This window comes from Leptidea sinapis, chromosome 7 (assembly GCF_905404315.1).
Source record: "Leptidea sinapis chromosome 7, ilLepSina1.1, whole genome shotgun sequence".
Classification (NCBI taxonomy): Eukaryota; Metazoa; Arthropoda; class Insecta; order Lepidoptera; family Pieridae; genus Leptidea; species Leptidea sinapis.
Genome location: NC_066271.1, coordinates 3,630,110 through 3,654,091, shown reverse-complemented (window position 1 = coordinate 3,654,091; position 23,982 = coordinate 3,630,110). Strand labels below are relative to the sequence as shown.

The following is a 23,982-nucleotide window of genomic DNA, read 5'->3' as shown; positions in this document are numbered from 1 at the left end:
ACTCGCGTCAGGCCACGTGGGCTGATCGAAGATGCGTAAGACAGTCGTTGAAATTATAGATGAAAGATTGATACTTCTATCTAATTATAGTTCGGCTATTTCAACTTAATAATTATACGGTCATTGGACCTGTGGTTGAACCATTGTCATTCGTGACACGAGGTATCAAATCTCGGCCATGAAAGATTTTTACAGTTTATTATGTATGAAAGTAGATTTTACTGAGAGATAAACTTTTTAATGTAAAATAATTGTAATAGTTCTGAAGTGTTAAATTTTTTATGTAGGTAATATAAATTGTAAATTTTGTTTACTTTAGCGCAATAAATGAATATTGTATTTAATCACATAAATACTTTTATACAGATAAATAAAGCAATTCGTGCGAAATTATTCCCTAACCTCCAAAATATTCAAAAATGCACAATGCAATAATGCTTACACATTACTGCTTCACGGCAGAAATAGACGTCGTCTATTAATATTAGTAGGTACACAATATGCTTCAGAACAATAGAATACAACAGTAGAGACAATATCTTGGTCAAGGAGGTTCACTTAACAATTAAAGTAAAGAGTCTTTTAGCGGTGTATTCATTGATAAGAATTTGAGGCTAACTTAAGATATACATCTACATAATATAATCAAATCAAAGGTATGCCGTCGTCGACGTTTATTACAATTTTGTATGTTTGTCTGCGCTTTCCTCGGTCATCTGGTCAACAAGTTGAAAAATAGAGATAAAGATTTAAAGTTCGGCCGTTCCCAATATACTATCTACAGATAGAGATAAATTACTACCTTCAACTGTCAGTAGTTAGCTGTCATTAATCTGAAGCTGTCCCAATATACCCGATAAGTCATTCATATCGCCAGTTCACTATTGCAATTTCCATACAAACTTCTATCGCTGGTAAGCTATACGTCGTCCCATTGACAGAGAGCGTGTACGGATAAGATGAGTTACCGTCGATAAGTTTATTGGGACAGAAAGTCAACGATAGTTATGATTTTTATCTCAAGTAAGAGATAGACTGAATATTGGGAACGGCCGTAAAAGGCGGGCTAAGCTCCTGTGATTCATTTGGTGTTGCAAGAGAATGTGGGTGGCGGTGAGAGGGTTCGTAATGACTTCAGCAAAAGGTATTTTAAGGATTATACCTACCGCAGTTAAAAGTTTTGTAATTACCGTAATAATATGCAAAAGTTTTTTGTTAAGCCATTGCTCATATTTTTAGGAGCAGTAACTTTGTTGTTTTACATTTTTCAACTAGTTCACCAGACGAGATGGACCGATAATCTGGTCAAGATCACCTGTTGGATGAGGACAGTGCAGGATCGATCGTTATGGCGATCTTTAGGGGAGGCCTTTGTCCAGCAGTGGACGTCTTCCGGCTGAAATGTTGAAGATTATGAATGATAACTAGACTACGATAAATAAGAAATCCTTAATAGTGCGAGTCACTATTTTATACCAGCTCGCCCTAGTAGCCATATTCTAGTTACTTCACAAGGTGCAGGTGCAGACATCGTTTAAATGGCATATCTCGTGGAGGCGTCGTGGGGCGACTTATTCGCTTCCCCAAGATATTTTGGAATTGATGGCTGGTCCTTGCGTTATATTCTTGAATGGGCGCCGATTTTGTGCCTGGTCGGTCGGATTTTTTAAAATTATTTTTATGATTATATACCAATTTAAGTTATTAGTTTAATTTCTAACATAATAGTTTTACTACACAGTGTACTATTTACAGAGTATGCGGGTTGATACATCTACTGCAGTCGGTTCTCGAAACATTCTTCCACTTCAAATATTTTTATTCAAAATTTGGACATAATATCACATTGAAAGTCAAAAAGTACCACCCGTTCCAAAATGTATGCCTCAACCTGAAAAGAACGGGCGCAACAAACTCGTACAGTAAAATTTATTATTTAACAGCCTGTGAGCGGTCGTTCAATTCCAAATCAGTGGTTACATTAAGAAAGTCATTTATGTTATTTTTAACAATTCTTTTGAATTTCGTAATGCATTTGTTTTGAACATTATCTGGGATCTTGTTGTAAAAGTATATACATCGCCCCACACAAGACTTACTAACTCGACTTAGCCGAGTAGTAGGCATTATACAAACTTACAGTCAAACTGTGGAATAAACTACCTTGCGTAATGTTTTCAGATATAAGCACGTTCAAACAAACAAACAAAAACGCGATAGATATTAATCCATATATTATGAAAATGGTCATTGTTTGAGGGTCTTTCACGCATAGACATGAAACTAACACTATTCGATGCGAAATATATCCTAGATGGTTTATGGCTACTTATTTTTATATTGTATTCGTAATAAGATGAATAAAATTTAATTTATATCCTTTTGAAATTCGCACAGCGAAGCGGGCTAGTGCGTTTATAGAGTGCAAATCTACTTCCAATCTCACTCAATGTATTACTTATTACAAAAAAACGGTTTTATGCTATTGTTTCGTTAGTCACGTTTTGAATAAGGAAGTACAGAAACGACACAAAAACCACTCAATTTTCTTTAGAGATACTCTAAGAAATTGCAACAAGAAACTGTCCGTGAATTTATAATAATTATCGATGACAATTGATGGCAGAGTCTGCTAATTAACATACAATAAAACAAGGCAAAGACAATCTTCAAGGTGTACAGTGTGTTGTTAATATTAACGGATACAACATTTTATTTATTTACTTGGTCTTACTTTTATACTTACAAATTCAAATTCATATATTCAAGGGGACAATAAATGACGTTCTATATATATAGACAAATTACGTCAAATATTTGATATTGATATAGTGTTTGCTCTGCAAAATAGATTTAAAGAAATAAATATTAAGTGATCCGACAGCCTGGGACTAGATTATGTTTATTATATGTATAGCAATAGCAATGACAATGTAATATTGTATATTTGATTAAAAAGCGCAAAAAAGGGAATGCTGGGAGAGTTTCTTGCGCCGTTTTTTCTCCCTCAGAGCGCCATTTGTTTCCGAAGCGGTTGTGGTGCCTATTATATTAAAAAAGAATTCTAAAGGAATCAGTTTTGAGATAATCAATGCCTATTAATGAAGTATGTATGTAGTATATATATTTCATTCAACATCATGTGCGAAAGTGATCCACGCTGTAAAGAACAGTAAGAAGCTAGTGCGCTCAGGCACACACACTCCGGTATAATAAATATTGATTTATAACGAAAACGAGCGCGTAATATTTTATGGGTATGACCCGACACATGACGCCGTCGCAAGCAAGCAAAATTTTAAAAAGATTATAGTTACATAATAATATTATATTATAGAGTTATTAATTACTGATCTTAAAAAGCCTAATATATTTGTGTGTGCGTTCTGTTTCTGAGTTTACTTTATATTATTATTATTGAGAACTTATGATGGATTCGGTACAGTTTTATAACTGATTAGATTATTCTAGAGCAGGATTTCCAATTTGCCATTGCCGTTTGCCGGTACCGGGTCACAAAATTCCTGCTTTGTTTAAAAAAGTCCATAGGATAAAACTTTCATTTTCCGCAAACTTGGATTCGTTAGTAAAAAATAAGCAGCAACTACATACTTCGCACTAAAATTTTGTGACTAATTAGGCGATAATAAAGTATTTAGTACACAAATACCTTTTTACTATTAATAATTTATATGCCCTGTGCTTCCCCGGGGCGTAAAAAGAATAGGGTAGTCTACGGGCTTATTGAAAGTGGGAAAGTCACGCTACCGTCTTAACACCAGGTGACCCGTACGCTCGTTTGTCCTTCTATTCCATAAAAAGAATAAAAAAAAATGTATATTATTATGGCTTGGGTTTAAAAGTAAGGTGAGTCACCAAGGGGCAGTGTGAAAATTACCGGGCCATGGCAGATTAATGTTTGGGAAGTACTGCTCTAGAGAACAATACATCAGATCTTACTAGCTAACACAACATATTGCCATGCAAAGCAATTGTTTTCCGAAGCATTACTTCTACGCCCGCTCATAGGCCTGAATATCATTTAACATTCGGAGGCCATTAGAAATGATTCTCTTTCTTTGCGTCGCCGTCATTCGTGATCGAAAATATGTATCGCACTCTCTTGAGAAAATCTAAAAATAATGGGATAAAAAGTAACCTTTAGCCTTTTCTTTTAAATCTTACGTGTGCTTGTATGTTGATTGATTGAATAGCTACGGCGTGAAAGCGTAAACAAAAAACATATTCGTAATAACATAATATAATAAATATTATTAGGAAATGTTAATCATGTAAATACAAAACAGATCCGTTCGCAATAATAACATAGCACACTCTGATACTCAGGGCCATCAATAATCTTAATATATATAAATTACGTGTGTTCGAGATAGATTGCGCAGAATCAATATCGGCACTATGAATGTCTACATTGTTTGCCGATAGATGGCGCTAATACCAGAACTGTGACTATATTTAATATTGTTTTTGTTAATGAGGCTAGCAACTAGTACTAATAAGCTGGAAGCTAGAAACTAGAATAGTTCTATTGTTATTGGTGTTACTGTTATTATATATTATAATAATAGTTCAAGTGAATACGTGAAGTTTCATTTACCAATAGTATAGTAAAAGTTATATTCATATAAGTCATATTATTATCATTCTAGTAAAAGTTCAAACTGAGCTATCATTTAGCAACGTGTCACGTTGTTTGTCCGCGATGGACTCATAAACTAATGAACGGATTTAAATGGTTACTTCATGGAGTGCAGTTTAGTCCAACTTGAGGGATAGGATAGTTTTAATTTCGTTTTGGGACCCATAATCATTTTTAATTTTCAATATTTGTTTTGTATGGACATAATTTCTATGAGATAATTTAGTGACGCACGGTTTGACAGTTCCACTGTTTCAATTTCATTAAAACAACAGGAACGAAAATTACAATTAAATTTACGAAATTATTCTTAATGTTTTGGAATATCATTGGCAAATTCCTATAAAACAGTATTTTTTTTATTATCTACAGAACAACGTCTGTCGGTTCAGCTAGTATATTATATATCTTAAAAATACTAAGATAAGTAAATATGAGGTATGTTTCCTCACAAACTTATCAATATAAAATAAATACTTTTTGCATAGTCAGTATAATTCTTCTTAACGGTACCTACACAAACATGGTTATATTTGTTAGTCCTTGTATGTAATAAGTCAATATCTACATTTAAACTTCCTGGATTTTTTCACACATTAACAATTGTATGTCACATGTTTTTATTTACTTCGTTGAAACGTTCATTGAAGAGACTGTTAGTCAAACGGTATGACTGTCGGTCCTTCGACAACAATTAGCGCCTGGTTGCGCCGCAAATGTATGTTCTCTTTGTTGTAATTTTTGTTATGGCAAACTATGGTGGTGGCTGGATGATCTTGTTACCGGGAGGTCTGCTTGATGTGTTTTTTATTATTATTATTTCCTTTAAAGTTAAAGTTATTATATATTTTATTTTATGAAATGCTCACATAATGCCTCTATTTATTTACGGTATGTGTGGATTGATGCATCTACTATTCTCAATAACTCTTGTGTTTATAAGTATTGATTTACTTTTTTTTTCTTTTTTTGACTTACTCGTGTAAGCCTTTCAGTTGTTGACATGTGAGTATTTTTGTTGCGTCACTTTGCATATATTGTAATTGAAATGATTTGTAAATTAATTAACAACAATTGAAATGTAAATCTTGACTTAAAAGAGTGGCAATGAGTTTCTTGCTATTTCTTCTCATTAGCTCAACCCTTTACGAAGTAGCGGTAAATTCAATATGAAACAATATTCTTATTCTTTTTTTGACATTCATAAGTGTCATTTCCGTGACCTACATGAATAAAGTGTATTTGAATTTTGAATTTGAATTTTATAGTGTAGATAGTTCCTGTGGAAGAAGAGAGATAACTATAGACAATAAACGCATTAGTATCTGATTGGCTAATCCAGTGGTCGGCAAACTTATTAGCCAAAGAGCCAATTATGAACATTCCAACAATTTAAAAAAAAATGGGATCCAAATCTGCTTGTTTAGTAATTTTTTTTCACCAAACATCTCCTTGGAAAGTATGAGTAAGTCAGGTTTGTATGTTAGGTAAGGATGATTTCAAGTTCTCAATAAGACGACTTCTCAGTTAACTCTTGATAATGTTCATGCTTGAAAAAGATTGTTCGCATATATATGTAGAACTGCAAAAGGGAAAGAACAGCAAACGCGAGCTTTTTCAGCTGATAGTAAGACCAAGACAGTAATGGCCAAGCGTTGAAAATTATCATGTCTTCCTTCTCCAAGTTATTCAAAGCAGACCACTTGTGTTGTTAACTAAGATCACATTTTCCCGTCTCCAAATTCATCAGTGGTCAACGCCTTAATCGCATCGCATAAAAGAATTCGGTGTAACGCAATTTATACACCAAACGCCGAGACACAAAGCAATCTTTAGCACCAGGTGTTCCCAGTGGATTAGCGCGCCCCCAGCTGCAGGCCATATTTTTTCTCGACTTCAGGTATTTCTGTCTATTGTTTCGGCATAACTTATTTTCATTTTGAATATCATATGTTTTTCTTCGTACGCGCACGCGCTTATACATCACCTTCTTCTTCTCGGTCATTCATTGACAGTTTTACCAGTGGGAGGCACCTAGGATGCCGGCTAGATTATGGGTACCACAACGGCACCTATTTCTGCCGTGAAGCAGTAATATATAAACATTACTGTGTTTCGGTCTGAAGGGCGCCGTAGCTAGTGAAATTACTGGGCAAATGAGACTTAACATCTTATGTCTCAAGGTGACGAGGGCAATTATTGTAGTGCCGCTCAGAATTTTTGGGTTTTTCAAGAATCCTGAGCGGCACTGCATTGTAATGGGCAAGGCGTATAAAGTACCATCAGCTGAATGTCCTGCTCGTATCGTCCCTTATTGTCATAAAAAAAAATAACGACATCAGATGTAATGCGCCTCTCAATTTCTCGCCATATTTCTCTGCTAGAGGTCATATTCATGCACGGCACCACCCACAGCAGACTTAAACTGATCGGTCCATCGCATAGGTGACCTTCCACGCGGTCTGATGCCTTCTACTTTACCCCGAATGACAAGGCGTTTCATGGACTGGCTGCATCGTCTCGACACGAATTGTACTATGGAAGATAAACGCTGTTTAATTTTTGTTTCCAGGAGTATCGAAACGAAGCATTCTCCGGCACCATATTTCCAGAGCGTCTATATTTTTCTTTTCCAACTCTCGCAATGTCCACGTTTCAGCGGCACTCAAAAATATGGGTAAAATTAGCGCTCCGTAAGCCTGGTCTTTGTGGCTCTTGTGATGCTAATGTTTCTTCATATTTCATCCATGTTGTCCACTTCTCTTCAGTTCAGTTCAGTTCAGTTCTTGTTATAGACATATGCCTCTTTTTATCCTCAATGCTCCAAGAAAGTAGCACCTATTATCTCAAAAATAAAATGCCTGATGTTTATTTTGTTGCGTCATACCATTTTGGGCCATAAAATACTATAGCTCTGAAACTCATAGGTGTATTGTTTTAACCAAGACGATGGAAGTGGAAGGACTCGAACGGTTGGCTCAGTTGGAGAGATAAATTTTGGTTACAATTTTAATTTGTATAATTAATCCCAGAATTATGGTATACCATTTTAAAAATAACAAATTATTCAAAACGATGGAATATTTTTTGAGTTTGACTTCTTATCTCAAATTATTCCAACGGATACGTCACCCAAGCGGTTATCTGTTGTGTTTATGCTGTTATCGCTTTGCCCTTCCGTATGCAAAACGTACAAAACCATAAGTTATTCCGACCGACTATGTAAAAAATATATTTATTAGGTTAGTTTGAAATATAGGCTAGGAGACGTAGACGTTTTTCGATCAAATTTATAGTAATACTGAGGTTGAGCTATCTATCGTACTATCCACAAAATAGAATCGTACCCCACCTTTATGTCAATTTCCAACGTAATAAGCAAAAAGGTCGAAGACAAATTAAATTAGAAAAAAAGTTATGAGTGATGAGGGACTCGAACCCACGACCTCTCGGATTCCGTCCGAGTGCTCTTCCACTGAGTCAACCGTTAATTCCAGAAGTGAGGGTAATCACTTTAAAAAAATTATAACAAGTAGGTCGAAATTCGCTTGACCATACATTTCCTTAGTAACTGTCATCATTTTATTAAACACTGACACTCCATCAATTGTCATACAATATTTTTCGAGCATATATAAATCTGTTTTTATGATTTTTAAACAATTATCAGCAAAGAGCGTCATGAACTCATGAATCAATTTGTCCATGGTACATCAAACTATTTATGGAAATATATTAATAATTTGAATTGGATTATCAGTTAGTTATGCCTAAACTCAATACATATAAATATTTATATATGTACTAGCTGACCCAGCAAACGTTGTATGGCCGATATTAAAATCGCGATACAAAAGTAACTGTTGATGGGTGAAAATTTGAAGTTGTATGTATTTTTTAATGCTGACTCATAATCAAACAAATAAAAAAAAAAAATAAAAAAATATTTGTGTGGACCACCCTTAACATTTAGGGGGATGAAAAATAGATGTTGTCCGATTCTTAGACCTACCCAATATGCACTCAAAATTTCATGAGAATCAGTCAAGCCGTTTCGGAGAAGTTCAATGTTTAACACCATGACACGAGAATTTTATATATTAGATATATATTATTATCTGAATCTCGGAAACGGTTCCAACGATTTCATAAATTTTAGTATACAGGGGATTTCGGGGGCGATAAATCGATTCCGAAAAATGTAATTTTATCCGTGTTTTAATGAGAAACAGCTAAAATAACATCAGGGAATACAAAGGTAAATTTCGCCACTATATACAAGACTATAATAGCTCAGATGGGACATTGGGTGATCCAGAAAGCAGAAGACCCCGGTTCGAATCCAGATTTTCTTTTGTTCAAGTTTTTTACATTCTTAAAAATCCGAGCAAGGCTCGATTGTCCGGATATTAAATATTTAAGTGCTACAAATATCAGAAAAAGAAAAATACCATTTGATTACATCTGGTTCACCTTATCTCCGAAATGCCTGGATCTACCTACATACAGAGATTTTTATAGTAAAAAGTTCATACTTAAGGACTAAATTAGCTATTCTTATTTTGGAAATTTTTTGTTTTTCGAACGAAACAATTTGAACTCATGAAATTGTTACATTGCCATATGGGTAAAATTATCGCAGGCGAGGCGAAAGGCAGCTGATAGTTTTAAATGAAAGCGAATTAGCTGATTAAATTTCAAATATTTTCAGCCAAAATTGGATATGAAATTACTGATTGAAAATCAAAAACTACTACCCATTTAGAAATGAATGCCTCAGAACAGAGAAAGCATATTAATATTATTACAATAAAAAATTAATTCTAAGTGTTGGCTTAATTATAGGTGTCACACACAAAAACATGGATAGAAACACGAATGCAAAAATTATCGGAATGTTTACAAATTGAATTAAACATAAATGAATAAGAAATCAATAATATTTTATAATAATAAAAACATGCATCATTTCACAATTAACTTAAACTTATCACTATTTTTTAATTATTTGAATAAAATATAATTTTTGCCTATAATTTACAATTTTTTGGGATCATGTTGCAAAAGCATATACATCGCTGTTAGCCATCGCTATCGATGATTTAACTCTAAAACAACATATCACAACTAGTGTTAAAAAATCGTTTAAGTCATCAAGAGTCGTATAAACATCACTGAAAAGTAGGACATGATTGATTTGTAAACATTCGAAAGGTCTAGTCGACAATCAACACCAACGTTCATATTACAAACATAGACAGATGACTTTGAATGAAATACAAGCGCTCTCTGAAATTTCATAAGAGCTTGTAAATAAGAAGACTCGATGTCTCAACTAAATTTGAACAAAATAAACAAAAATATATGAGACGTTTTGCCGTATGCTCCTTGACCCGAATAACAGCAATTTATGAAATATTTGCTCAGATATTTGACGCCAATGAGGAATCATAGATTTGCTAAAGCATAAAGAACTTCGCTAAAGGTTTTAAGAGCTCCAACATTTTTTCGTATACTGAACTTTATTCATCTCGATTCTTTTAAATTATGAGTTTCAGTTGAAGGTTTGATAAGAATGTTTGCTTAATAGACTTTAACCTAACCAAATCAGCACTCTCAGATCCGGCGCACGGTACGGTGTAGATTGGTGCATATTTTGACGCTCGCCCAGCGTTCTGTAAATGCGTATTATGAAAATTTATTGAATTAGGCGTTACTCTGCGGAAATCCATAATTATACAAATGATTTAAGTTTTCTTTAGTGTTCTAGCGAGACAACACGTCCTGAGGATGCCTCGTTTAGAGGCGAAACACGTGTCGAATTGTTTTGAAAACAAATATTGGCGGAATTAACACTAAAGAAAACTTAAATCATTTGTATAATGCGTATTATTTTACGTGTTGTGATAGATTGCTTATAATTTGGATAATTTGACTTCTGAAAGCTATTGAAACAAGCTATAAGACCATGCAAAATAAACCATCTTTTAAACAAAATAGGAGTCAGAACTTGGTGAGGGAGTAGGGTGCCGTACGGCACACTCGGTTTTGGTGTTTCTGGGCGATTTTTATTTTTGTGTACCGAAGTAAGTCAATTAAATTTTTGTGATATAGCGTGTGTACCAAAGTCAATATTTGACGAAAAAGAATTATTGACAGCTAATTAAATTGATATTTGTGGGTTTTCTTGTAATTTTTGTTAAGTGAACATTCAATTTTTTATAAAGTTATCAGAAAAAGCAAACTGATTATTGCTAAATGCTATTAATTTGTCGCAAATTAAGCACCTTAATATTCTACTGAGTAACAATATAATTAATTCCTTTTGTTTTAATAATGTTTTTTTCTACTGAGTTACGTTTTGGCATTGCGACTCTAATATCTTTTACATTAAAATGTCATCACGCAAATGCAGTATCGAAATAGTACTAAAAATCAATGCAATGAGATCAGATTAATACTTGCTTTAAAAGTACAGCGCTCCTTAAGAACACATAACAATCTTTTATGTTTTCTGAATGCTACTTGTCGTGAGACATCCTTACAAAGGGGGTATTTTCATTTTAAATAATTAATGATTTCCATATAAATATTTGTAAGTAATAAACTTAAAGCAATAAAATAACAAGTCGCTTTCATGTTTATTCATACACAAAAATAATTTCACGTAAATATGTTTAAAAAAGAATTAAAGGCGTAAAACAGCTATAGGACAGGGCAAAAGTCAAGGTACAAAAGAATAAAAAAAACGCCCATCTGATAAATCTAACGCCCTGGGGCACTGCCGTTTTCTTGACCCACTTGATCGAAGTTCTTTGTCTTGTCAATAATCTGTTTCAAAGATGTCACTTAGTTGAATATACTGATAAAATTTATGATGAATATTTTACTCCATTGGAGCCTAAACAGCATTGGGTTGGCATTGTCAATGAAAACCACCAGCTAACAGTCTACCTCCACTATGTGTATCTCATATCTCAAAAAAAAAATTCTTTTAAGCCGTGTTTTCATATTTTTTAAACTATAATTTAGTTACTCTATTGAAAAGTATTTAGTGTACCGTGTAGATGACCTAAAGTTTATTTTCATATAGATAAACTTCATTGTCAAACTTTTATCGCTCAGCAATGACCTCTCGCTAAATGTCATCGTATCATATAGTCCTCGAACCTGACAGATACATAACTGCAGTGTTCACAGACTTTGTTATTTCAAGAGAATCCATTTAAGTAGATCATCATCAGAAACCCGAAGACGTCCACTGCTGAACATAGGTCTCCTAAGAATTCCACAGCGACCAATCTTGGGAGGTTTGCATCCAATTTATTTATTAAATGGATCACCAACATAAGAAACAGTAGTCACAGTGTTAATAATTACATTGCATTATTTATAAAATCTAACTTATCCTACAGTTAAAGGTAATCACAGCATGCTTTGTGTTACAAAAATTATAAGTTAGGAGAAATCTAGAAAAATATTGTTTAAATTAGTAAATTACGAGTTATTTATATTAATTACAGTTCTGTGAATGCAATATTCCGACCAATTTATTATTTAAGACTCCCTGAGTATTATATTCTGAAGCTGTAGATATGTCACACTTAATGAGCTTTAATTTAAAGTTGTTAAGACTATCAAAATTAATGTCAATATTTGGACTATTCTTTGTACAGCGCAGCGACGACAAATGAGAACCTCAGGTGAATCACGTCTTTATTGTTTCCCTATATCTTTATTCATCTTGTGGGGGACCATCCCGTACTTTTATCACAATACATTAATAGAAAAGTACTCTAACTTCATACTAGAGCACCCGAATCGACGCACGCACACATACACATGATTTACACGGCCGCTTAACAATCTTGGGAAGACAAAATTATTGAGTGCCACACCGTACGCAGCCGAGACTTGTCGCTGCCTCAGTTAAATTAGTTGCGTCGCGTTTTTGTATGTAGCAATTTGTGACAGATTAATAACATTTAGCAATCATCAGTTTGCTCGCACTACAATTGCGCTCGTCACCTTGAGACATAAGGTGTTAAGTTTCATTTGCCCAGTAATTTCACTAGCTATTGCGCCCTTCAGACCGAAACACAGTACACATTACTGCTTCACGGCAGAAATAGGCGCCGTTGTGGTACCCATAATCTAGCCGGCATATCAAATGAAACTAATCTTCGAGTCACACTAAGGCTGAGATTTATAGAGCTTACTTAAACTTTGCTCAGAAGACTATATTTACGCGAAACTTAGCTGAGTATGCTTAGCATAATATTTGATTTCCTAAGATATTTTTTTCGTCTAGATAGATTCTCCGCTGTTAGACAACCGATAAAAACAGGCCAGGTTTATTACTTCAGTGTGCGTGACAAGCTACGTATTACCCTCGCGACTTGTGTTTGGGTGCGTGCATTGCTCAAAATAATGGCTTTTTTATGGTATAGGAGGACAAACGAGCGTATGGGTCACCTGTTGTTAAGTGATCACCGCCGCCCACAATCTCTTGCAACACCAGAGGAATCACAGGAGCGGTGCCGGCCTTTAAGGAAGGTGTACGCGCTTTTTTTGAAGGTACCCATGACGTATCGTCCCGGAAACAGCGCACAAGGAAGCTCATTCCACAGCTTTGTAGTACGAGGGAGAAAGCTCCTTGAAAACCGCACTGTGGAGGACCGCCACACATCCAGATGGTGAGGATGATATCGTAACTTGTGGCGTGTCGTGCAAAGGGGGAATGTGGCAACTTCTAAACTCCATTTTTTGACGTTTTCACAGCTGTCGTAGTGTATTAGTTTTTGTTGTCATATTTTATTAGTTATCTGACAGCTGAAATTATGCTGAGGCTAAGACAGCCCAATGCAAATGTCAAGTTCCCGTATCATCACACTCAGCTGAGTTTTACGTAAGTAAAGTCTGAGCAAAGTCTAAGTACACTCTATAGATCACAGCCTCGAAAGAATATGCCGATAAACTTTTCTTGAACCAATTGGCGAAGAATGAAAAGTCGAGAAAAATATCGGTGGCCGTATTAATAAAAATAATTATCGCTTGTTCCCTTACAGCAAGGCGAATAATCAGAAGCGAGTTTATTTTTACTGTAACCGATTTTGATTGACAAGTCGTAAACAGTCAGCCACGGACATGAGCTCTTTAGTACCAAATTATTATATATGTATGTATATTGTATATTTTTATTTCATAGGTAAATATGTAATTTTTTTTTCATCCAGCTCATTCGGAAGGCAGGTTTCCTCAGAGAAGAATGAGCAAGAAACTCTAAGGTTGCTCTTTCCAAAATTAATTTTACATTTTTTTTATTTTTATTGCACTTTACAAATCATTTCAATCACAATATATCCAAAATTACGCAACAATTAATATACTCAAACTTCAAAACTGAAAAACTTACTCGAGTAAGTCAAAAACTGAAAAGTCAAAAAAAATGTAAATCAATAATTAAAAACACAAGAGTTATTGAGTACAGTAGATGCATCAAACCACACATACCGTAAATAAATAAAGGCATTATGCGAGATTTTTATTAAAAAAAATATATAATAAAACATATATCATAAACCACTATCTAACGCACATTGAAAAATCTAAGTTTAAAAGTGAACGACACGTCATTTCATTCCACTCCATTAAAGTAACATCGTAACCAATTGCTGCAACTGGAATTAATTAATTGAAATCATTTGTACACAAACAGAAGCTGGCGACATGATCTGTCTGTCAGTCTTCACCATAATAATAATAATAATAAAGTAACTAGTAGTATTTTAATTATTAGTTAAGATAACACAAATAAAATTTGTAAACAAAATTTACTGAACGATGCGGGACTCGTACGAGATTAGAACTTACCTCTATTTTGAGCAATGCACGCACACTAACACAAGGCGACACACAAATCGCGAGTGTAATACGTAGCTTGTCACGCACACTGAAGTAATAAACCTGGCCTGTTTTTATCCGTTGTCTAACAGCAAGAGAATCTATCTAGAAGAAAAAATTATCTTAGGAAATCAAAGATTATGCTAAGCATACTCAGCTAAGTTTCACGTAAATAAAGTCTGAGCAATGTCTAAGTAAGCTCTGAAGACCTCAGCCTTAGTATGACTGCAAGATTAGTTTCATTTGCAGTAACCAGTGGGAGGCTCCTTTGCACAAGATGCCGGCTAGATTATGGGTACCCCAACACATGTGTAAACATTACTGTGTTTCGGTCTGAAGGGCGCCGTAGTTAGTCAAACTGGGCAAATTAGACTTAACATAGATATGAAATAGACGAGCGCAGTTGCAATGCCGCTTAGAATTTTTGGGTTTTTCAAGAATCCTGAGCGGCGCTACATTGTAATAGGCAGGGTGTATCAATTACCATCAGCTGAACGTCCTGCTCGTCTCGTCCCTTATTTTCATTTAAAAAAATTATAATATAAACGACAGTTGTATCTGCCGACGCTACTGTTTCAAATGAAATTTGACCTTAAAATGATCTAACCGATGAGTTCAGCACATGTGCTTCACGTATTCAGTAAAAAAAATCGTTTAACCTTTTGAACAATATATTCATTATATTTGTAAAAGAAAAAATTGTGCTCACGTGCGGTGCTCAAGTGTGCATAACAAAAGCTGATTGTTTGTTTCTCAGAAGTACAGCTAGCACAATTAGTAAAGATAAATGAAGCATCATATGTAAGAATTATTTAGTAATAAGCTCTAGGTCTTTAAGCATCTAATTCAAATTCAAATTCAAATTCAAATATTTTTATTCAAAATAGGATTTAAAATCACTTATTGAACGTCAAAAACTACCACCCATTCAAAAGAGACTGCCTCAGACCTGAGAAGAACGGACGCAAGATACTCAGCGGGCTTTTTTTTTAAATATAAAATATGGATTACAATGTAATATCGTACAATAAACATTTATAATTAAAGAGCCTGAGGGTGTTCGCTTTATTCCCAGTCCGTGGTGTCATTAAGAAAATCGTTTATGCTATAATAACCTTTCCCACACAATCGTTTTTTAACAATTCTTTTAAATTTCGTAACACATTTGTTTTGTACATTTTCTGGGATCATATTGTAGAAGCATATACATCGCCCAACAAAAGACTTACTAATATATAAATAATATAATAGGTATACGGGGTGTAATCGTTAAGGGTTCCGTAGCAGAAAGTAACATAATATAAAAGTCATTGTAGTTCATTGAGACGATTTATGACGTATTAAAAAAAACTCATTACACAACTTTGGAAGTGTCTCCCGCGCAAACTATTCAGATTAAAAAGAAAATATATTTAAAACCTCAATATAATTTTTGAAGACCACGTATGGATTTGATGAAAAAAAAATTTTAAGCTTTTGTTCTAAGTTCTAAGCACACATTTTTTTTTGTGTATATCTACTTACCAAGTTTCAATAGTATAGTTCTTATAGTTTCGGATAAAAGTGGCTGTGACATACGGACTTACAAACAGACATGACGAATCTATAAGGGTTCCGTTTTTATCTACGGAACCCTAAAAACTTAAAACTGATATCGAAAGTACGTTAACTAATCAGTAATCCAAAATTTTGATATAAATCGAGAACATTCTCTGTGAAATAGACATGGCAGAGACAATAGAAAACCACTTGCTTCTATCCTTACAAACCTGACACGCTTCCTCTACATTCGCTAATCTTTTCATACATACTCGCTGGTTCCGAGTGCTTCGGACCTTCCCTTTTTGAAAACGTCCCCAATTTGGTCGACGAAAATCCTGTGAGGCCTTCCGCGACTGACTTGCCCACACACACTTGCCTTAATATATATTTGAAATCATTCTTTCCTCACATAGCTAACGTAGTAAGAAATAATGCATTCGGCTTCTGATTCTTCAGAGTGAATAAATTTGAATCATATATTCATCATACATGTATAAGTACTTATTTAATATTTTATTACAAAGCACGGTTATGTGCGATATGAATTCAGTTTAATTTTGTACAAAACACTTCAATTATGTCATTTCATCTTTAGATTTCTATTTCGACATCATTTTAAATCAAACTCTTTTTTACACGCTTTTTATTAGCTTCACCTGTATGTATGTATGTTTGTAACCAACACATTTGGACGCGATTTTGACCCCCTTTTAAACGGCCAGATTTCGTTCAAGATTTATCGAGGATCGATGACAATACATTAACACATTAATTTGATAAAATAGTTTCATTTTTCAATTTGCAAAGTTAACTTTTTGTAAATTTATATAATTTTCATATATCGTCTATAAGGCAGGAATTATAAAATGCTAATAATAAATTTATTAATTTTAAATCATTTCTCCTTTCTATTTCGGTTAGTTCGGTTTTCTATAAAAAGCTTTTTTTTAGTTTTTTATTAACTACTATTTATTATTTTTAGCCAAAAGATATATTTTATTGTAAATAGAGTTCTAGAGAGGTTCAATAGATTGTGTTTCACGCAATATTTAAAAGCTAAAAGTCGAAATTAATTTCAGATTTTTTTTATCTAAGGCTAGTTGCTGAAGGACTACAGATAAAAAATACTCAGGACTTATAGAAATTTAATATAAGAAAAATAGAAGGGAGGATGGCGAGAATGGACCCACATAATTTAAAAATTAAGGAAGCATCGTGCAAGTACAAGTTTATATTAATTATAAACTTAAGTTTATAAGATGTCCTTCCGAAAATTATTGAGGCGCTAAGATTGACTCCCATGTCAAAAGAAATAAATTATTATAAATTATTATAATATAAGTTATCTTGCACTAACGGAACGTTTTGCGCAATTGATTATTGACATCTACATTTTTTTGACATGACAGTCATCAAACTACCTATACCTACTCAAGTCAGTAATTCAGTATTAATACACAATAAGATACAAAAAGATTATTATACTTTTTTTAATACTAAAATCAAAAAATTTAATTGTGAATCCTTAATTATTAGCTGCTGGCCAACCTTCCACATATATATTATAGTATCTTTTAGCAGACAGTAATTAGGCATAGACATTGGGCACACAAATTATTGATTCGAAAAATAGATATTGATTAATAATTTTAGGTTATATTTTACTTTTAGTTATATCTTTGTCCTCCCACTTTTTTAGACTAACTTACGATTTGATTTTTTCTTAGTTTTATAACGTTCTACAATTCTTAATAAGTTTCCATGATGTACGCCACTTCTTTCAGTGGGTCCAGAAATATTGTAATCTATTTCCTCCAACGATGAAGTATATACCTGGATGTGACATGCAAATAATCATTCCAAAAATACCGTGCCTTAACTAGATTTGTGATCTAACATGCAGAAACAGAATGTTAGGAATAAAAAGTGACGAAAACAATGTTTTGTGTCTTTGTCAGAGTTCCTGTCTTGTTTGTTAGTCACAACTTTCACTTGTGACCAACACTTCCGTTGTTATCGCTATTCATTTGTAAATTTTTCATCCGTGAGAGCAATTGAGTATTGCATGGATATAGTGTTTGCTCTGCAAAAGAGAGCTGTTCAGCTTGGTTATAGACAGTCTATCAAAGAAAAATTTAAAGAAATAAATATTATGACTGTTCATTGTCAGTACATTTATGAAAATTTAATATACGTTCACAAAAATCGTCACCTTTTTGCTCTTAATAGGTATTTTCATTATTATAACACTAGAAATAAGGGATTGCTTGTAACTAATTCTAGTAGGCTTCATAAGATACATAATAGCTTGAAGGGTAAATGTATACACTTCTATAATAAAGTCCCAGCCACTGTTTAGGCATTATCTATAAATAAATTTAAATGTTTTATAAAAAAATGGCTCTGTCGTAAATCTTACTACTGCACTGCTGAATATCTTAATGATTGATAGCCTGAGACTAGATTGTGAATATTTTATAGCGATAGAAGTGACTGTACAATATTGTATATTTTTATTGAAAAGAGCGCAAAAAAATAATGCTGGGAGAGTTTCTTGCGCCGCTTCTTCTTTCTCAGAGCTCCATTTGTTTCCGAAGCGGTAGTAGTATCTAGTAGTTATTAGAAATGACATCAAAAAGAATTCTAAAGGAATCAATTTTGAGAAAATACATGCCTTTTATGCATTTTTATACCTTTCATATAAAAAGCGGCAAAATACGAGTTTGAGTTGCCCATGGAGACCCGTAGCAGCAAGTAACATAATTTATATAGAAAGGAAATTGATATTTAATTATTTAAATGGTCTTTCAATGGTCAAAAAATCTTTGCTCAAAATCATACAGTGCAAATGAGCTCTCATCATTTATACGTATTAAAAAAAACTACTGACTAGATCTCGTTCAAACCAATTTTCGGTGGACGTTTGCATGCTAATTAATGTACATCATATTTTTTTTAACTTTTATCATTCTCTTATTTTAGAAGTTACAGGGGGGAATATTTAACCACTTTGGAAATGTCTCTCGCACAAACTATTCAGCTTAGAAAAAAATGATATTAGAAACCTCAATATTATTTTTGAAGATCTATTCATAACTACCCCACACGTATGTGTTTGATGAAAAATATTTTTGAGTTTCAGTTCTATATATATACCTACCCTCAAAATTTCTTGTTTTTTTTTTTCTATTTCTGTAAGAAAATATTAATGCGGATCACAGAATACATCTACTTACAAAGTTTCAACAGTATCGCTCTTATAGTTTTGGAAAATAAGTGGCTGTCACATACACGGACAGACAGACAGACATGACGAATCTATAAGGGTTCCGTTTTTTGCCAATTGGCTACGGAACCCTAAAAATCGTCATAGAATCATGTTGATATGTAATATTTTGGGTACAGAAGTCGCTCTAAACGGGAATCTTAAAACATAACCTTTTTACACCTACGTATGTACATACGATATATAGTTTAAATAATATTACTTGCCCTGTAAGAACATGATAGGACAAGAGCATTACGTATTACCATACGTAATAAGAAATTCCACAATATTAGAAAGAATAATATATATAACAATAATGTTACTATAAAACACTTTTAAAAGATTTAACGCGTGTAATTTTAACTTTGTTTTTGGGGACAGTCCCCCTGAAACCGAGATCAGGAAAGGCCTTTAAACGTCGGGTTAACTAAAATAAAAATTTAACTTTTACGCAAAAAATTTAATTTAAAAACATATGAAGTTACAATTACACGCGTTTTAAAAGTGTTTTATTTAAATATGTTACACTCGCGTTAATCAAAGAAAATACAATAATAATGTTTATTATTATCGCCAGAATCTGTATATTATTGAACCAATTTAGTAGTAGGTTCAAATTAACACTCTCCGAACAAAAGTAGATTTGTCCACCGTTCTCTACTGCTTTTTAATTTGTTCAGGTTATAAGATTGTGTGTACGCACATGGCAAATCCACTCTATACTTCATCCTAGATTTTATCAACAAGTATTAGTAGGCGCTATCCTGCGCTGACCTCATCAAACCTATTCCGGCGATCTTAGCCAGATCGTCGGTCCATCGTGAGGGAGGCCTACCACTACGTCTTCCAGTACGTGGTCGCCTATCGAGGCCTTTACTGCCCCACCAGCCATCTGTCCGTCGAGCTATGTGCCCTGCCCACTTCCCTTCAGTTTCGCAATCATCTAGGCTATGTCAGTGACTTTGGATCTCCTACGGATCTCCTCATTTCTAATTCGATCTCGCAGGGAAACGCCGAGCTTTTGGTATATGATCAGATTAATTAGGGATAAAAAAATGACGGGTTGCACACCGGGAGTCCGGCAGAATTTGTGAAAACTTGAACATTATCGTTGTGCATTTTTGAATATTTTCGAATGATTGTGGAATCATTTCGCACGAATTGCTCTGCTTTTCAGTATAAAAGTACTAGCATTTATGTGGTTAAATACAATATTCATTTATTGCGATATTGTACAAAAACTGACAATTTATGTTATAAAAAATTTAACACAATGAAACAACTACTACAATTATTTTACATTAAAAAGTTTATCTCTCAGAAAAATCAACTTTCATCCAAAATTTGAATGACATACTCTTACGAATTTTCGATCAGGTCACGTGTCCTGACGCGAGTTTAACATTTTATACCAATCCCAAGAATAGTGATCAACGCCGTTAAAGCTTACACTTCAAAATTTGGCTAAGAAGTAACGTTGTATTTTAAATGTAGGAAAGCAAAAAGAATTGCGTAATAACGAAAGTATACAAATGTTTTAAGTTTTCATAACAGCTGTTAATTCCGCCAATGAGTGTGAGACAAGTCACAACAACATCAACATGACGTCCTGAGGATGCCTCGTGTAGAGGCGAAACACGTGTCGAATTGTTTAAAGAAAAATATTAGCGGAATTAACACTAAAGAAAACTTAAAACCATTTGGATAATTATGGATTTCCGCAAAGTAACGCCTACTTCAATATTTTTTTTTTTAATAACGAAAGGTCTTAAAGCCTTAACAGTTTCTTTGTTAAATGTTAACATTTTAAAGGAAATCTCTGAGTTCAAGTCTAGGTCAAAAAACAAGATAATAATTATCATTGCGACTGACAGACTTTTCCTTCCGTTTAATTATTTTTTTAATACTAACGCTAAAGAGACACACTTAGTGAATTATATAATTTTCAGGCAACAAACGACCCTTAGCAAATATGTAATTGTGGAAATAAATAAACAGTCTGTCCTTAGCTCAAAAGTCGTCCCACTGAGCCTTGGTCGGCTCGGGGCGCCTTACGAGCGTGACGGCTCAGTCATATTCACTACCAACAAAATAGTGTGCTCAGCTTCTTTAGTCCTTAATCAATTAATTGCTATGTTTAAATAAAAAAAATGGTTTCAGTGGCTTATGGTGTGGATTTATACTGAAATATAAATGAATGAAAATATAAATTTTTAACTCAATATTTTTTTTTATTATCTAAGAGATATCACTGAGAAATTTTTTTAGATAAAAAGAAAATAGAAAGTTTAATTATCTTTATATATATAATTCTTCAGTACGTGTGTTGACAGTGAACTCCTAAACCGATTTTGATGATTTTATTGTGTGTTCCAGTGAATTTGAGATTGGTTTAGATTCTCAATTCAGTCCATATATAATACTTCTGTCCATGTGTATGGTTGTGAACTCCAACTAACGGCTGTACAGAATAAAATTCTGTCGGGTCCGCAAGTTATATATATATAAAAATATATTTTCGTTACTGACACCGATTATTAAACTCGTTACAATATTTTTGACAAACTTCATAATTATACTGACAATTGTTTAATGATGATATTATGCTTTTTGTCAGAATCAAATTATATTTTTAAGAAAAAAAAAGTGATTAAAATTTGTATTTTTATACAAACAAAATAATTATAATACTGACAAATTTACTGAGGAAAATTAGATTATGAGGCGCACACCTTAAAATATTCCAAACAATAAAGTTTTGTAATCGCGTAAATTGAAATATAATTGCTATTATAAGGACTTCTTCGATAATGCATATGGCTCATGGCCTCGTAGGCAATACTATAAAATCAAATATATAAAATTTTCGTGTCCCGGTGTTTGTTTCCAAACTTCTCCGAAACTATTTATAAAAAAATTAAAAAAAAATATATTATTTTATTTTATTCATTGACTTAGCATTAAAAACATACAAGACGCATAATTATTTTTATTTCCAACATTTGTTTTTTATGGACATATTATTTTCAATGGCCGAATTTATTAACGCACGGATAAACAGTTCTGCTGTGCAACAATTTGTGTGAGCATACTTTACGAAATAATAATTCTTGATGTTATGAAATATTATTGACAACACCATAAAAAACATTATTTTATTTATTATGTACTACTGTACACCACGTCTGTCGGGTCAGCTTATAATATATAAGATGTTAAACACAAACACTCACATGTCCTTTGGAATAAATGACTTTTAAACAAACATTCCTCAACTTACCTAGTCCAATTTTCTGCAGCGACAACGAAGTGATTGTACATGTAATATTCTTGAATTCCAAATGCACCGACCTCCTCGGGAGTAACGGCACAATATTATTATTGACATGATTAACACAATTGTCAGCGCCCGGCGTCATTATGCGTAACTCACAAACACTTATCACAAAATGTATTAACACAAATCGTACTCTAGCATCGCAATATGTACAAATGAGTCACTATGGTTATTCTGACGTTTGTGAACGGTCCACGCATGCGCAGATTTCACAGTTTCAGCTGTAATGGACCGTTCTCCCTGCCGTCGTAGTTTCTACTAAGCACCGAACGCTGATGAGTAATTCTTATCAATGTTTGCGCGTTTACTTCTCGTTGTATAGCCTTGTTCTAATTGGTTTCAAATCCAGTGATCCATTCGCACTGTGAACAAAGAAAGCGTCGTGTTAACAATTATTGTTTATATATAATTATTTATATAAACCAGTGGGAGGCTCAATGCACAAGATGCCGGCTATTATGGGTACCACAACAACGCCTATTTCTGCCATGAAATAGTTATGTGTAAACATTACTGTGTTTCGGTCTGAAGGGCGCCGTAGCTAGTGAAGTAACTGGGCAAATGAGACTTAACATGTTATGTCTCAAAGAGACGAGCGCAAAAGTAATGCTGCTCAGATTTTTGGATTTTCAATAATCCTGAGCGGTACTGTATTGTAATGGGCAAGGCGTAAAATTACAAAAAATATTCCCTAAATACTTCTGAAAAATAGAACTAATACTATCTAAGCTATAATAAAAACAAAACAATTAAAAATTAAAGTACAAATTTTAACTTTAACTTATTAAAATAAATTACCATCGGCAGAACGTCTCGTTCGTCTCGTCTCCTATTGTTATAAAAGAAATTAAATTAATTGAAATGGTCAGTTTTTATTATCAGTAGATGTAAGGTTATCTCTTTGATTACCCGTGTAGGCTTCATAGTGCTAGCTAAGATGGCATTGCTTGTGGTGACGTCGTAGAGAGGGTCATTCCATTCTCTCTCGCTCTCTCATCGCTCTGCTTTTGTTTTTAAGTTTGAATAAATTTAAGCAATTTCGACTTATTTTTTTAATTGAAAAATGAGAAGTATTAATAAACTTGTCTGTATGTATGTTGCTCGTTTACAACGAAACTGACCAATAAATTTTTATGAAATTCTGTAGGAACTTGATCTGGGTAGTAGAACATGTATTTACATTTTATCCTGAAGTTTTAGGGTTTACTAGAACCTTATTTCACGCAGACGAATTTGTGGTCAGAAATCTCATAGACTTTGAGAATTTTATAA

At 33.6% G+C, this 23,982-nt stretch overlaps 1 protein-coding gene across 1 annotated transcript in view; it reads right to left on the bottom strand.

Annotated features, from left to right (window-relative positions):
• LOC126965408 (ATP-binding cassette sub-family G member 1-like) overlaps positions 1–23,982 on the bottom strand; it is a 93,907-nt gene that overhangs the window by 48,803 nt on the left and 21,122 nt on the right. The window contains exon 2 of the mRNA XM_050809009.1: positions 22,654–23,072. Within this exon, the coding sequence (XP_050664966.1) occupies positions 22,654–22,792 (139 nt within the window). The 5' untranslated portion in view covers positions 22,793–23,072. The remainder of the gene's footprint in view (positions 1–22,653; positions 23,073–23,982) is intronic.